General features: G+C 33.8%; 1 protein-coding gene and 1 pseudogene across 2 annotated transcripts; both read left to right on the top strand.

Moving 5' to 3' along the window:
• The first annotated feature begins 879 nt into the window (after nt 1-879).
• LOC145116390 (uncharacterized) lies at nt 880-6536 on the top strand. The gene is made up of 8 exons (XM_079052733.1): nt 880-1783; nt 2793-2886; nt 3759-3883; nt 3972-4089; nt 4214-5089; nt 5370-5644; nt 5744-5805; nt 6334-6536. Exons 5-7 carry the CDS (start codon nt 4987-4989, stop codon nt 5765-5767), a joined length of 402 nt encoding a protein of 133 aa, XP_078908859.1. The 5' UTR covers nt 880-1783; nt 2793-2886; nt 3759-3883; nt 3972-4089; nt 4214-4986; the 3' UTR covers nt 5768-5805; nt 6334-6536.
• On the top strand, nt 6220-17042 carry LOC145112779 (glucose and ribitol dehydrogenase-like; annotated as a pseudogene). Its single transcript, XR_013710649.1, has 9 exons — nt 6220-6249; nt 6334-6467; nt 8824-8945; nt 8987-8994; nt 9812-9949; nt 10228-10302; nt 12906-13265; nt 16332-16686; nt 16796-17042. The product of XR_013710649.1 is annotated as a glucose and ribitol dehydrogenase-like (transcript).
• Nucleotides 17043-17467: the final 425 nt, after the last annotated feature.

Raw genomic sequence — 17467 nt, 5'->3', positions numbered from 1 at the left:
GGTAAACTCACAAATAAAACTTCAAATGTTGTTTATAAGGAAGTTTTTCGCAAATTATAACCAACTTTTTTGTAGCATATTTTAGTCATTTTTAGCAAATCACACTTCATCCATCATATTAATTAATTTATTTATAATTACGTATTGTATTTTTTACGTTAATGTCATTACCTACATGTTTTGTTTGTTTTATATCAAATCAATTTTGATGTTTTTTTTTGGGTTTTTTTGTCATTACTCTAACATATGTTGCATTATATAAAGTCATGACTTTTATAAAAGAGGTGGATTTACATATATAATTAAATACTTACAATTTACAAAGTTACTAAAAAAGGAAACATATCCTAAGAAAAATACCACCATTGCACGGATTTCAAGGTTATGGCCAGAAAGCCTAAAAAAGAAACACATGACGCAGTAAATCAAGATAAAGTTTTGAAAAAAAAAACTGACGAAGACAACAACAATTTCTATTAATTTCACGAAATTAACACCATGAACGATGGAGTAAAAATCCTACAATGACAATGAGGACTGATCGGGGTAGTGGAGTTGAAGATTTATTGGGGTGGTAAGTTACAATGAAAAAAGTGATGTTTTAGCCAAGAACGTTTTTTCCCCACACTACTAGAAAAACAGTCTTTTACGACGCGCAATCAATGACACGCGCTGATAAAGGACACGCATTTGTGCATGCCCTAAAAATTGATGTCCGTTTTCCAAAATATGAAGCATAGAGGACACGCATTTTTGCGTGCCCTAAAATTAGTGTCTAATAATAATAATAATAAAACACGGAGGGCACCTTAAATAAAATGTGTATCGTCTAACCATGTCGCTTTATAAATTTTAATGAAACTCGCGTTTCATCCGAGGGGGAAATGAAATCCAAAAATTAAAAAGCCCGCTTCCCCCCGAAAACCCCCTTTCTTTCTTTCTTTCTTCTCTCTCGATTCTCAAACCTCCATTCACCTTCCGCCATCTGCTGCTTATTCGACCCTTCCGAGTGTCTCCCACCGCCATCGACTTCCAATGAAAGACGACCGTTCTCGGTGCTCTGCCTCTACAACGATCGACAATCTCTCTTGATCACCTCGCCTCACCTTTCCGGCTACCTCACCTTGCCGGCAACCTCAGGTCTAGTGATCTCATGCTCGCTTCTCCTTGTGGGCGACCTAAGCCCCGTTACATTGATCCATCCTCCCAAACTGTGGAAGAACTAGCGCTTTTCTCCGGACCACACAAAATCCTCCCAAAAATCGGACCAGCACATCCAACAAATCGATTGCAAGTACCCCGCTTCATAGATGCGTCTACTTCTCAGCTTCTAGGGCTCAAATCCATATTTCCCCATGTCAACACTCCATCATCTGTTTACTTAGCTTACTAAAATCATCAATCTCGTAGATTTTAGTTACAAACACCCTTCAATATGACGTCTTCAATCGATTTGATAATTCTCTTCTTCTTTTCTTATATCTAATTTTCTGTTGATTTTTTTTACTGAGGTTTTCAATTTCTTCAATTGGCCTAACTCTAGTGGTTTTTAGTTCATTGTCAAATCTTCATCCTTACTCAATTTCTTCTCTATTTTTTTACGCATGATTCCTTTTGTGGTTTGTAAATGCACATAACGTGTTCGATATATTGCCTCATTGACATTCTTTATTTTTTTTATTTAAATTTTGGTTCTGATCCTTATATTTCCTGTTCATGATCAAATGAGTGGCTTTAAGAAGGGTTTGAAATTAAACAAAAAAGAAGATGGAGGATTAATGAGGTATACCCATTTTACCCTTTTAGTTAATTATATATTTATATATGTTAGTGATTGTAGTTTTTGATATATATGAAGACAAAGCGTTTGACCACAATCAGAAGTGCAGCTAATGTGTGTTCTTTCCAGTTCTCTCCTTACTCCTATCATTTGCTGTGTTTTGGGTCTACTGATTATAGAACTTACTGTTATGATTTGAGGAATATTTCCACCCCTTTGTTTTCTTTGACTGGTCAAGACACAACTGTTAGTTTTATGAAATTATTGGATCATGGAACCCTTATTTCTGCATCAACAGACAACGCATTAAAGCTTTGGGAACTCAATAAAGTAGCCCATTCTAGTTGTTCATCAACCACAACCAACAGTTGCATCTTGACCTTTAAAGGTCTTATTGATTTTTTGTCTCAAAATTTCTTTAGTTTATCTGTTTTTGATGGATACATTTAAGGAGACGATGCTTCAAAGAAGAAGTTCTAGACCTTAATTTCATAGAGGATGCAATTGGCTATGTTGCCCCTGTGGATTCTGCTAATTACCACTATCGTATAAGTTTGTTTCATTATCTTTTCTAAATACGAACACATTTTTTTCAGTAACAAAGGATACCAAAATAGGACATATGGCAAGTTAATCATGCTCTTCTGTTTTTTCTGCTAAGTTTATAAATGGAACCAGGTGAAGAGATAATTTAATGGAACAATCTATGTACTTGTTGGGTCTTGATTATCAAAGCAAATTCAACTCATGTCTTCCAGATCTTGTTCAAACTAATTAACTTGAGCTTATCACATCTCTTATCAGTTGGTTGTGTGATTCACCAAGTTCTACTAAAGTAGTGTTGGGTGAATAGTTGAATGTTTGAATCACATGCTTATCAGATAAATTTAGTAGCCTTTTCTTCCTATCTAGACCCCTGCCTGCAATATTAAAAAAAATAAGGTGTCTAGTATTTATCTAACCTATAAACTCATAATTGTTCATAACTTATGGTTTTTTTGGCATTATGCAGTTAATCGGCAGCCAATATGTTCTGAAACCATAGCAAAACATATTCCCAGTTCAACTTTTTGCCAAAGAGGTTGTTGTACCTAAAGCTCTCAAGGGTATAGTAAGTTGACTTTCGAAATTTAACTTATACATATGTACTACTTCAATATCTTCAGATCTTGTATGTATGTTTCTATTTTGACATGGTTTCATATATCAAAATCTAGGTTCTTTAGCTCATAAAAAACTCATTTATGTTGCATAAACATCTTAACTTGCGAATCTTGTTTCCATGCTTAGGGATATCAAAGGAAACAAGTAAATGTGGGAAAGGTTGTAAAATGCTAGGGCTTAATAGGTTCGGTTTGACCATCTCTTATGGACATTTAGTTTTTTTTTTTTTTTTTTTTTTTTTTTTTTTTTTTTGTAGAACATAATATCCATTATATTCTTTGATTAAATGTCAGAAATTTAATAACGCATGTTATATGGTAGTTTTATTAACAACAACGTTTTGGGTTTTTCAGTTTGTTTTTTTTTTTTCATATAAAAAAAACAAACTAAACCTAAAAATCATGTTCTGGTGACAATAACTTCAAAGTGCTCATCACTTAAATCATCTCATCCCTTAGAAGACATGTAAGTTTTATTTGCCATCCAACTGTAATTTGTCCCATACAAAAAGACTTGAATTCCCTTCATCCGTAGTTAGTCTTCTTGTCGCATTACCACCTATCTCATGTAGGATCAAAATGTGAATAATACATGTTCATAACTTTAAAGGGTATTTTGGGAATTTCATTGTTGGTCATTAAATATTAGCCAGAATGAATATTGCAATTTAATAAACTAATAGTTGGTTCAATGATTTTTGTTCGTTTAATAGAATTAGATGTAGAAAATGCAAATCTGAAGCTATTTTTATTTCATGTCTCATTTCATATTTACTAATAAGAATTTGCTTCTTTTTTCTGTTAACGGACATTAGGAGTTGCTGGCTATTCAAAGCCTTGCGTGTAGCTGTGTTTGCTGATGGAGCAGTTGCAGATGAGGCCAGAGCTGCAGGAGCTGATTTGGTGCGTGGTGAGGATCTTATTGAAGGAATAAAAAATGGTAACTTGCACTCTCATTAACTCATATCATAATATTCTAGTCTCACTATCTTTGAATTCATTAGTTATGATTTTACTGCTCTCATCAGGTAGCATTAACATAAAATAAATTGACAAGTGCATTGAAATTAATGATTTGTTTTTTGGGGAACCTATTTGAAGAGTACAAAGCAAATTTAGAACACTTGACCTTTGATAGCATATTAGGTAAATCTATTTTATCCTTAAATTAAGTTTTATCCATTGAAATTAATGATTTGTTGTTTGGCTTGTTATTTTAATGAAATCTGTTTTATTAAAATGAGTTTTGTTTATGTCATGGTCATGACAGATTGGTGCTCTGAGATGCTGGCCTGATGGCTTTTGTCTTTCAAGGTCTATTGGAGATCAGGAGACATGAAACCAAATAACCCTTGCTTGTGTTGGAGGCTTGTGTTTCTTCAAGTTGCTAATAATGTTATAATTGTAATTGATAATAATAATTTACATGTTTTTGTTATTATTTTTAGGGATATGAAACCAAATAATCTGTTGATAGGACCTCGTGGACAACTAAAACTTGCAGATTTTGGTTCTTTTGCTAAAAGCAATCCCTCAGATGCTTTTATGGGTTATGAGCATCTATGTTCTTATCTTTGAAGTTAAGAGAAGCAGCAGGTAAATTGTAAATTTCACTGTAAGTGGCTATGTAGTCTTTAAATTTTGCCCTTTCAAGTCCTTTACATGTATAAGGGCTGTTGGAGCTGGTAGACAAAGGCATAGATACAAGAAACTAACCAACAACAGGTAAATTGTAACTAACTCCAAGTAAACTAATCATCTGTAAGTTGAAAATGTCTCCTAATTCCTGAACATATATATAAAATGGCAGATCCTAATGGTTGCACTCTACTTTCCAGATTAAAAGAAGCCAAGTTCAGGGCATGAAAATCGAGTTTAGTGTACATACATATCCATTTAATAAGTTACAAATCCAAAATCACTGAAAATAGATACAATCATAACCGATAAAAAAACTGATTTAGTTAGTTTCTACTTTCTAGATTATAGTTACAGTAAAAAAAAGCATCATTTCACTCTATTTGTGAAATACTGTTTCTTAGAATGACCTTTGGCTTTAAAATCATTAACTACTATCCAATTATGTTATGCAGCAGGATTTGCATATCAAATGATGTTTATGGCCATAATTTATTTCCCAATACAGGTACAAAAAGTATTTATGGCCTTAATTTTCTATAAACAGGCGTATAAAGTAATTAAGCCATGTAACTGTTATAAGAAATCAAATAAATGACAGGCACATACATGAGTATAGAAATTGAGTGTAAGAATGTTGTGGAAATTGTTTGTTAGAATGCAAGGGTAAATTGGTCATTTAGTCTAATCCAGACGATTTATTTAGTCTAGAAAAGAAACAAGCTATATGCATACATCACTTTATCCAAACAGACATTATCACCCATCCAATCACTTTACCTATGCAGGGCTTAATGGGGAAAAAGGAAACAACCAAAAGTGTTTTAGAGTTTACAGCGTGCTTCCAATGTATATGGATCGAGCTACCAAAGAGATAGTTTCCAACATTGTGCAGCGTAGTGTCTCTATAGCAACTCAAACAACAAAGGAACTTACAACAAGGCATGATGCTCCTGAGGCGCTTCAACAACTTGTTGAAGTTGCTAGGAACCCATCAGCTTCTGCCTCCCCTGGACTTCCTGCTGGTAATGATAATTTTGTCAGACAACAAAAAGACAATAAGGTTAGTTCATGTTCATGTCCGTTGTTCTTAACTTTTGTTAGACAACATTTTGGATGTCAACTTATTTCAATTTTGTTTTTTAATGAAACATGTGGCTAGTCATCTAGTAACAGGCAGGGATGACATGAGTGCTTTGGAATCCTGCTGGTTTCCATGATCAGGTAATACCAAATGGCAACACACTTTCGTTTTGATTGTTTATTATAGCTATACACTTTCATTTCTTCTTATTATAATATGAAAAATTCACTCAATTATAAGTATAATGTTGTAATAGATTGATTTAGAAGTGAGATGCTATAATAAGCAAATATGAAGCTATATATATATATATATATATATATATATATATATATATATATATATATATATATATATATATAAAACAGAAAATGGTGGGAAAATAGTGACTGAAAAAACATATTTGAAAAGTGAATAAGGGGAAACTTGTTAAAAGTTAGGACTTGATAAGGATAGTTAAATTCACATGTTTTGTAAGGATAGTTAAATTCACATGTTTTGTAAAAACGTTATTCATCTGGCAACCACCTATTGTTTGCTAAACAGGAGTAAAAATGTTATTCATCTGGCAATCCACATGTTTTGTAAGGATAGTTAAATTCACATGTTTTGAATCATTTAGACTACATGTTTCTCTCTTACATTATTTTTGTTTCATTACTCTGAAGGGTGGAGATGATGTTCTTGACCAAGCTACAAAGGAAGGGGGAGATAGAGATACATTAACTGTTGTGGCGCCTACTATTAAAAAAGAAAAGAGCAATAAAGCTTATGATGTGGACATGATATCTGAAACAAGAAGGTGCCCCTTAATAGCAATGTAGTATTAGGTTATATAGTTAGAGAAACCTCTTAATAACAATGTACAATCAGGTCCCTTTAATATTAATGTATTACAATTTTTTGACATGATGTTATTGGATAAAATTGATTGTTTTGGTATATATTTTTTTCTATATTTTTGTATTATGCGTAAAAGAGTATCGTAAAGGCACGTCGTATATGCATATTGTAATGGTTGCTGAAATTTATGACACGCAAATGTGTGTCATCTTCATTTATGACGGGGCTATAATGATACGCAATGCATGTCCTAAACGCGCGTCGTAAGGTTACGACACGCAAATGCGTGTCGTCTTCCTTTATGACAGGGCCTTCCTTGATACGTATTCGTGTCGTAAATGAGCGTCGTAAATGCGTGTCGTAACTGCGCGTCGTAAATGCGCGTCATCTGTAGACGACGCGCAAAAGCGTGTCGTCTCTCGTTATGAAAGGGCCTTCCTTGACACGCATTTGCGCGTCGTCTGAGCGTTTTACGACACGCATTGCGCGTCGTAAAAGGCTGTTTTTCTAGTAGTGTCACGCGCTCCCTTGTGGTTGCGTCATCATCTTTGTATGTTCAACAAAAATCATGCACCAAAAGTAAGGGTTTTAAAAATCTCAATTTGTAATTAAATACTTACCATTTCCAAAGTTACTAAAAATAAGGAACATATCCTAAGAAAAACACTACCATTGCACGGATTTCAAAGTTACAGCCAGAAAGCCTAAAGAAGAAATACATGACGCAGTAAATCAGGGTAAAGTTTGAAAAAGAACTGACGAAGACAACAACAATTTCTATTAATCTCACCAAATTACTATGTAATTAAGTACTTACAAGTTACAACTCAGAGAGTTATTGAAAAATACAATATTACAATTCATAAGTTTTCTAAATTAATGATATATTATTTTATTACATAATTAAATTTTTAATTCTATTTAAAATTAACACCTGTGGGTTCACGGGTTTTAACCTAGTTAATATTATAAAAGAATCAAAAATATTTTTCCGCTATCCTTCATTGCACCTCTGATGTTATCCATTAAGAACAAATGACTCTAGTTATTCGATGTGTGAACATGACAAATAATAAAATAATAGTTGATTTTTTTTTAGAATTTTTGAAGGTAGAAAATACATTGGGCTAGGACTTCTTAATGAGTTATTAAATGTAATTAAATCATATGGTCATAATATTGATGATGTAAGAGGACAATGTTATGATAATGGTTCTAACATGACATGAAAACACCTAAGGGTTCAAAAACTATTATTACTTGAAATTAATCTGAAAGCATTGTATATGCCATGTGTTTTTCTTTGTCTTAACCTCACAATTATTGATATGCCTCATTCTTGTGCTAAAGCCATTTTTTTGTAGTTTTGCAACACATTTTTGTATTCTTTTCGGGTTCAACCAAAAGATGGTCAATATTATTTTATAAAGCCCCTAACTTTAACATAACAGTAAAATCTTTATCTAATACACGTTGGGGAGTCAAATGAAAAGTGTCAAATCCATTAGGTTTCAAGCTCCTCATATAAGGGATGCCTTGATAGAAATATGTTTATCATGTGATGATGCAAAGTCTAAAAGTGAAGCTGAATGCTATGGAAAGTTATGAATTTTTTACATTATATGGTAATTTGGTATGCGATTTTAGTTGCTATAAATAGAGTTAGTAAAAAAATGCGAACCAAAACAATGTGTATTGATTCCACAAATTGATCTATTAAAAAAAATGATGCCATTTTTTAAATTTATAAAAATGAAGGTTATGCCCTTAGTATAGATAATGTTAAGGACATTGTATCGGATATGGACGTTGAACCTCTATTCTAAAAAAACGGCAAATTATTAGAAAAAAACAATTTAATGAAACTAGTTGTGAAAATGAATTATAATCACCCGAAAAATCATTTCGAATTGACTATTTTATATATATTGTTGATGTTACAATTGAGTCATTAGATAGTAGATTTGCACAAGTAACAAACTTTGAAAACATTTTTGGATTTTTATACGATTCAAAAAGGTTAAAGTCATTGGATGATATTGAACTTAAAAAATGTTGTACTATTTTTGTAAATAAGTTTACTCATAATTACTTATGTGATGTGGATTTAAATGATTTTTTACGGAACTTAAAGTATTACAAAAGACTTTGCCAAATGTTGTTATGTCATCGGTTGAAATTTTAAAGTTTGCCAAAGGTAAAGATTGTTATCCAAATGATTGTATTTTATATAAAATCTTATTAACCATACATGTTACTATAGCATCAACGGAAAGAAATTTTTCAAAACTAAAATTTTTTAAAAAATATTATAGATTATCAATATCACAAGAAATATTAAATGGTTTGGTTATGTTATGCATTGAAAAAGATTTGTGGGATAATATTGAACTCGATTATATAACTGATGACTTTGCATCTAAAAAAGCTCGTAAATGTAAATTTCTTTACTTTTTCTTTGTTACGTTTATGTATTAGGGTTCAGAGTATGTTCTTGCCTTTTTATTTTGTTTTTTCTCGTATTAATAGTTGTTAGGTTGTTTGACTTTCGAGGCCTGTCCCGAAGCCTTTTTTTCCCATAGGTGGGCCCAACCTTCATTGTATTATTATTTTTAATTGAGAAAATTTTCTAGAGGTACCGCCCTCCTTTAAAAAAAATTTATAAGGGCTCTAATTTTTTTTTGCTCTGGCCCCAAATTGTTTAGGACCGCCCTTGACAATTTCTTGGCTTTTGGTTGTGACATAGGAAAAATGATTGTTGAGGTATGAGTACATCTTTGCGTGTAAGCAAGGTTGGAAAGAGACCAAATTGTCATTAATGTGGTTAGTCGGACTTATTTTTCAGATTAATGAAATATTTGACTTCGAAAAAAAAATTCCCTATATATTTCATAACGAGGTCTCTCATTCATTCATCCATCCATCGTAAGTCATGTTGTGCTCGGTGATGGTTCGTTTGGTAGGTTCAGTCTCCAGTAGAATACCGATCACACAAAACTCATGTTTACACTCACGGCGGTTGTTGACTTCACGTCCTTCTACAAGAACTAGCAATAATGGTGTTGCTGCAACGACAACATGTGTTTTAAGACGTGGTTCATCTTCTATTCACACCTTTAAGGTCTGCTAATTCTCTTCTATTCAGAATACGCTAAATTTGATTGTAATATATTATTGGATTATTAATTAGTCCTTGTGGTGGAAAATTTTCATTTTTTTTTTGTTTCAAATCCGAGCAGCCATTGATGATAAAAACTCACAAGCATTCAATTACCCTAACTGGAGTGTGGTAACTTTTTTTAGGCGAAGGCCATGAGGAGGGAAGAAGGCGAACGAAGATTCCCACCACAGCATCAGGATGGTCAACCTGGAAAAGAGTACCTAATGGACCCTCTTCCAATATTCAGCGATCCTAATTACCAGCCCACTAACAAACTCCAAGTACACTTCCTTTCTTGAATTTATTATTCTTGTCATTTGGTCACCCAATAGACTTCAGCTAAATTAGACGAAATCCATAATCATTTCTGTATGAAGCTTCTCATTTTGTAGTTATCATAATTGTCATTTGATTTCAATGCACAAGGTTTTTAAAGATAAACAGTGTAAATATCGAACCTTTTGCCGAAGCAGCAAAAAAACAGAATAAGCGCAACCCTATTTGTTTCATAATATGAAAAAGCATCTAACGTAATTTCTTTTTTGTTCTCTTGGTGCAGGGAAAGGTGGCTTTGGTGATAGGAGGGGATTCGGGTATTGGGAGGGCTGTTTGTGTTGAATGTGAAGCCACAATTGTTGAATGTGAAGTTTTTTCAAAGGTTGGCTGAAGACCCGGTTGTGTTTTTTGACTACTTCTGATTTCCATCTCTATATAAGAGATTCATCTGTATTTGTAAAACTTGTATCTAGAGTAACACAGAAAGAGTGCAGATTAGCACCAAGAAATATAAATTCCTAGTTACCGGTGGACGTAGGTCAGAGAAGGACCGAACCACGTTAAATCCCTCGTGTTCATCCTTGTGTTCTTGTTTTTCGTGAGCTGTGTGTGTGTGTTTAGAGTCGTGTGTTAAGTGTCTCGATCCTAACAAGTGGTATCAGAGCCTTGGTTTAGCTACAGAGGGTGATTTTCTGTTTTTGGTTGAAAATTTTTTTTCTCAAAAACGAATTTGGTGTAGACTGTTGGAAAGGTCTCGTTCCGCAGATTCCGAAAATAATTTTTCTGAATTTTTTCGACCACCGGAAGGCTCCTACAATCACCGGTTAAAGTTACTGTAGCTGACGGATTCACTGTAGCAGTTCGCCGGAGAAGACGACACTATAGCACCAGACACTGTAGCAGTCCGTCGGAGAAGACGACACTGTAGCAGGAACTGTAGCACGACGTCAGCAGACACTGTAGCAACACTGTAGCAGATTTGAAAATTTGCAATTTGGCCCCTGAATTTCCAGAAAATTGCAAGATAGGTCATTGTTCTTTCAGAAAATGGCAGAAAGCAGTAAGCTTCAGATTGAGAAGTTTGATGGGAAAGATTTTGGTTGGTGGAAGATGCAAATTGAAGATTTGCTCGTGCAGAAAGACTTGGACGCAGTTTTAGGTGAAAAACTGGAGGCGATGACACAGGCAAACTGGGAGACTTTGGATAAGAAGGCCAAGACATTTATTAGACTGACGTTGTCAAAGGATGTTGCCTTCAATATTTTGAAGGAGACCTCGGCAAAGGGAATCATGGAGGCATTGTCTAATATGTACGAGAAGCCGTCGGCAGCAAATAAAGTCTTCCTGATTCGGGAACTAGTCAACACGAGGATGAGGGAAGGAAGTTCAGTTACAGTACACATCAACAATTTGAACTCGATTTTATCCAGACTTGGGTCAGTGGGAATAAAATTTGAGGACGAAGTTCAAGCTTTACTACTGTTATCATCATTACCTGACAGTTGGTCCGGAACAGTTACAGCCGTTACTAGTTCCGCAGGATCGAAAGAGCTCACTTTTGAGGGAATTCGGGATTTAATTTTAGGCGAAGACGTCAGACGAAGAAATTCTGGGGAATCATCAAGTGAACAATTGAATGCAGTCAGAGGTAGAAGAAATAACAGAGGTAGTGGGAACGGGAACAGGAGAAGGAGTCAGTCGAGGACTCAAAATGATGTGACTTGTTGGAACTGTAAAAAGGTTGGACATTTCAGGAATCAATGTCCAAAAGACAAGAAAGAAGTTAACGTTGCAGTAGACCATTCAGATGATGATGTTTTGATCTGTAGTGTGGAGAGCAATGTGGATTCCTGGGTTATGGATTCGGGTGCTTCATTTCACGCTACCCACATCCGTGAAGCACTGCGAAATCTGAAAGAAGGGGATTTTGGTAAGGTAAGACTGGCGAACGATGAGGTTCTTGATGTGACGAGCATAGGTGACTTAGATCTGAAGACTCCAGTCGGTCCATGGACTTTGAAGGATGTCCGGGTAATTCCAAGTCTGAAGAAACAGTTGATTTCTGTTGGGCAGTTGGATGAACAGGGACACGAGGTTAAGTTCAGGAATGGGCAGTGGAAGGTTGTCAAAGGAAATCTTGTGATAGCTCGTGGACATAAGAGGGGTTCATTATATATGGTCAGTTTACCGTCTGAGGGAGTAACCGTCCCAGTTCAGAAGAAAAACAAAATCCGGTTCATAGAGTCTCGTGGACAGAAGAAGGTTTGCTTTGCAGATGGAAAACCCAGAGTCACAGGTCAGATTCAGGTTGAACGTGTTTGAAACGGTTCAGAAAAACCAGTCAAGGGCATTCATAGCAGTGGGAGCATGGGCTTTGTTTCAGCTAGAATACCCAGAACACAGTGGGTTAAGAGAACCAGTATTCCATCTGTAAAAGTCTCTCCAGATTATCTGCTTCACATGGAGAGTGTCGTTTGTTCTCAGGATGTTCCAGGATCGGGCAGTTCATTTCAGTGGGAGCCGGTGGAGACAGAGAACAGGTAAATTGAAGAGAAAGCCGGGTAACTAGGAAGGAGTTAAGATCAAATTTTTTAAAATACAGATGCACAGTTGATCTTCAACAGGTGAAGATTGTTCCGTGGCTTCAAGTGGGAGATTGTTGAATGTGAAGCCACAATTGTTGAATGTGAAGCCACAATTGTTGAATGTGAAGTTTTTTCAAAGGTTGGCTGAAGACCCGGTTGTGTTTTTTGACTACTTCTGATTTCCATCTCTATATAAGAGATTCAACTGTATATGTAAAACTTGTATCTAGAGTAACACAGAAAGAGTGCAGATTAGCACCAAGAAATATAAATTCCTAGTTACCGGTGGACGTAGGTCAGAGAAGGACCGAACCACGTTAAATCCCTCATGTTCATCCTTGTGTTCTTGTTTTTCGTGAGCTGTGTGTGTGTTTAGAGTCGTGTGTTAAGTGTCTCGATCCTAACAGTTTGCTACTCTTTTGCTAAGGAGGGTGCAACTATAGCATTCACTTATGTGAAAGATGTCGAAGACATAGATGCAAAGTATACCTTAGAGTTGATAAATGATTCAAAATTTGAGTGATGCAGGTTCTCCAATTGCAATACCTACGGATGTGAGGTATGACAAGAATTGTAAGGATGTTGTTGATAAGGTGGTTGGGACATATGGACGCATCGATGTCCTGGTGAACAACGCAGCTGTGCAGTATGAAACATATACATTAGATGATATCACGGAAGAGAGGCTTGAAAGGATATTTAGAACTAATATATTCTCCCATTTCTTCATGACAAGGTGTGCCTCTTAATGTTCAAGTTATTATTATTTTACTTTCACCGGTTATATTTTTTCTTGCGAACTTCACTTTGCCCCAAGAAGGAGAGTTTCGAGAGTCTTAAAATGGGATTTTTGTTTACAATTAATATGAAATACATTGCAATTCACAGAGTAACATTTGCTATGTTTCTTCCTATCTGTATATATTTTCCGAATCAATTGTGCTGTTTTGTGTTTATGGCCTTATTTTATCACAAAGATTAGTTCACGGTAATCCTTTGTTAAGACATTTAGTGAAATCGAGACTTGTACATGTTGTCATTGGCTTCACTAACTTATGGTTGAGTCTCTTCTCTCTACATGAGCATGGTATGTGCATTTTCTTTGTATTCAAATTTGGGTAATTGTTAAAGCTTAAATAAATTGCAATATTGTGTGGCACCTCATTTCAGTTTGATGATAATATATAAAGTTTGGTTCAAAACTTTGTCCCACATAGGTTGAAGATAATCAAAAGCCATCTCATATTGTATCCATGCATGGTAAATCAATCCCATACAAGATCATGGAGCTCTCCCTAGTTAAAACAAGTTAGACCTTTTTTGCAGTGTTATTGGAACTATTATAAGTGCTCAAAAAAAAGTTGTGCTTTATCTTGCATGGAACTGTTATTTGAACCTTGTGTGGTAAAAATGATAATCGCTATAATCTTCATGATAGCATCTTGGAATGTCGTAATATAGTATGAGCAAAACATTCCAACCCAACAGGTGATTGTTGGAAATTATAGTAAATTTTAATTTAATTAGTGTGGAATCTTGATTCATTTTAAAAATAATATCATAAAAACCCTTAAATTTTTCAGGAATTTACGGTTTTACCCTTGACAGAATTTTGATTCGTTTATACTCCAAACTTTCAATTTTTTTTTCGGTTTTACCCTTTTAACAGGTTCAGCCGGTCGCCTGCATAGGTGGCGAGCCATGTGTGCGCTGAATGGGCTGATCTTGCTGACGTGTCAGCCAGATGTGCGCTGACCGTTGCTTTATTCATTTAATACAAAAATTGAAAGATTTTAATGACAATAGGGTGGGGAGATTCGAAGCCACCACCTCTAAATTAGAAACCAAAGCGCATGCCACCAAGCAGGAAAGCTTCTTATGTATCTCAACCTGAATACATTATATATAATGATATTAATGAAAAAATTTATATACAATTTTAAGTATTATTATTAGTATTATTATTATTTTCTTTTTTTTATAAGTGTATACACATATTTTTAATTACAGTTTAAAGGTATAAATATCTTTATAAAGGTACAAAATACGTTTTTAAAGATTAAAAAACATGTTTAATGGTATATATATTTTTTAAAGCGTATTTGGTTTATTTGTACATTAAAAACGTATTTTTAAATATATAAATGTATCTTTTACGATTTTAAAAGTATAAAATATATAGATACATATCTTTTAAACTTCCAAAAATAATTGTATATATACATTTTAAATTTTGTTTTTAAAGGTATAAATATAGTTATAAATATAAAAATGTGTTTTAAAAGGTTAAAATATATTTTTAAAGGTATTTATACACTTAAAAACGAATGTACACCAGTAAAAACGTAGTTTTATGATGAAATACGTATTTGTAGACTTAAAATGAAATTTTTTTAATATATATATATATATATATATATATATATATATATATACCTGTCAAATAGTATTTCTTCTTTAAAAATACAGAAAATACGTATTTGTATTAATAATACAAAAAAATATTTATTTATATTCAAAATAGAAAAAAAAATCCACATTAACACCGAATATGTATCTTTTATGTTTTTGGAAGTTTAAAAGATATGTACCTATATATTATATACTTTCAAAATCATAAAACATATATAAACATATATTTATATATTGAAATATATGAATACGCTTTAAAAAATGTACGTTTTTAAGTCTATAAATACGATTTCGATATAAAAATATGTTTTTAAAGGTCTAGATATGCTTTCAAAAATATATACACCTTTAAAAATGTTTTTCTAATCTTTAAAAACGTATTTTATATCTTTATAAATATAATTACACCTTTGAAAATGTAAATAAAAATAATATACACTAATAGAAAAATAATAAAATAATGATAGTAATAATAATAATAAAAATAATTATAATTATAATAATAATAGTAGTAATTATTATTATTATTATTATTGTTTTTTAAAATATTTCAGTAACACACAAGAGCAATGGGGCTTCTTCGGAAGATCATTGCTTTATGAGTTGGAGGTGGTGGGATCGAAACCCCTTACCCCATTTTCCTTTTAAGTTTTATAATGAAGGAGTAACGCAATAGTAAGCCACATCATCGAGTCCGTCCCATTCATGGTCCACATGGCTTGCCATCTATACAAGTTACTTGCTTGAACTGTGTTAAAAGAGCAAAACTGAATATTTTTTTTACAAGTTTGCGGCATAAACGAATCAAAGGATAAAACCGCAAATTCTTAAAAAACTTAAGGGTTTTATGACATTATCCTTTCATTTTAAAAGAGAATTTAAAGGTTTTGTTGGAAACCTTCTATCACGTATATAGATGATAAGAGAAAAATCAAGGGAGAACTTTGTAGAGCTAGCTTTTTGAAATTGAATTAAGCATATTGTATTTGGAATGGTGAGTGTCTAGCACCCATGCATCTGACACCTTTTTACTTCCAGGAAAGAAAAGTGTTCTTCCATGTTATCTAATATTCTGTTTCCACCACTTTTATGGTATTTCATATACATGAAACTTCCAATAACTTTACACAAAATTAGTGAAATGCGACGCTTGTTAAATAACTTGATTATTTTGCACTGAAGTTGTAGAAACTAAAACAATTTAGCAACAAGTCATGTTAGTTTTCTGTCATTTTCACTATGTAGATGAAAGAAGAGTCGTTTTCAAAAAAAGCTTAATGAATATGTGGTACTTAAATAAAGTATTATTTACGAAGCATTGTGATATTCCATTGAGGACGCTTATTTTTCACATCTAGTTTTGATGGGTTGTGATGATGTGGATGTATAGGCATGCTGTGAAGCACATGAAACCAGGAAGCAGCATCATAAACACCGCTTCAGTGTTAGGATTCTCAGCATCATAAAACTCATTGATTACGCGTCAACAAAGGGAGCCATTGTGAACTTCACCAAGAGTCTAGCAATATTCCTGGTTGACAAGGGGATTCGTGTGAATGGTGTGGCTCCTGGCCCTATCTGGACCCCACTTGAAGCTGCATCACTCGATGATGAGGATTTAGCAACCTTTGGGTCACAGGTGCCCATGAATAGGGCAGCTCAACCTGTCGAGATTGCTCCATCATATGTATTCCTCGCGTCAAAGGACTCTTCCTACTATACCGGCACATTTCTTCATCCTGATGGTATAATTCTATACACAGAAACACATATGACGGCTGCTTATTTTCTTCTTTAGGCTTATATTAATTTGGAGTTGTGAATTGATCACGATGTTGCACTTCTTTCTTGCAGGTGGAGAACTTGACAATGCTATTCCTAGTGTCAACAACAACAATACAGTAAACCCATAACACAAATAGGATAATGGGAAGTTAGATGTTGACAACCTTACCTTTACCGGAGGATAGAGAGTCTACTTCCATTAATGCTAGCCCTTGTAATTTCCTTGAATCTCATAAGAAAATGGAGTGAAGTATAATATAGTTTGTGCATAATTACGTTATGTGAACTTGAAATAAATTGGTGTTCTGATGTAAAATCTTATGTTATGGAACATCAAATATGCAGTTATCCGTACCTTTAAAGAGCTGTTGAAATAAAATACTGATAGAACATAATTTGATGAATTTCGAGGATCTTTGAAATCTCAATACAATGAATAAAAATGCAGAGTAAGGGTGAATTATAGTAATAACCCAATGGATTCAAAAATATACTTTAAAGTTTAAATATTTTCTGAAATATATTTCAATCAGCCCAAGTACAAGTATAGAAAAAATTGAAATTCCACGAACTGGATAATAAAAAAAAATGGTAAACCACAGAGTCTGAAAGGCTCACGTCAATCCTTACCAAGACTAACGTGGGAAGTTAGTCATGAAACACTAACATTATGTATGTGTATGTGTCGATAGTTGGATAAGAATTGAATATGACTAGTGTCCAATTCCATTACTGAATATA

The sequence above is a fragment of the Lactuca virosa genome, chromosome 5 (genome assembly GCF_052849685.1).
Source record: "Lactuca virosa cultivar CGN04683 chromosome 5, Lactuca_virosa_CGN04683_v6, whole genome shotgun sequence".
Taxonomy (NCBI): domain Eukaryota; kingdom Viridiplantae; phylum Streptophyta; class Magnoliopsida; order Asterales; family Asteraceae; genus Lactuca; species Lactuca virosa.
The sequence above is the reverse complement of the archived record's forward strand: the minus strand, read 5'-3'. Positions and strand labels throughout refer to the sequence as shown.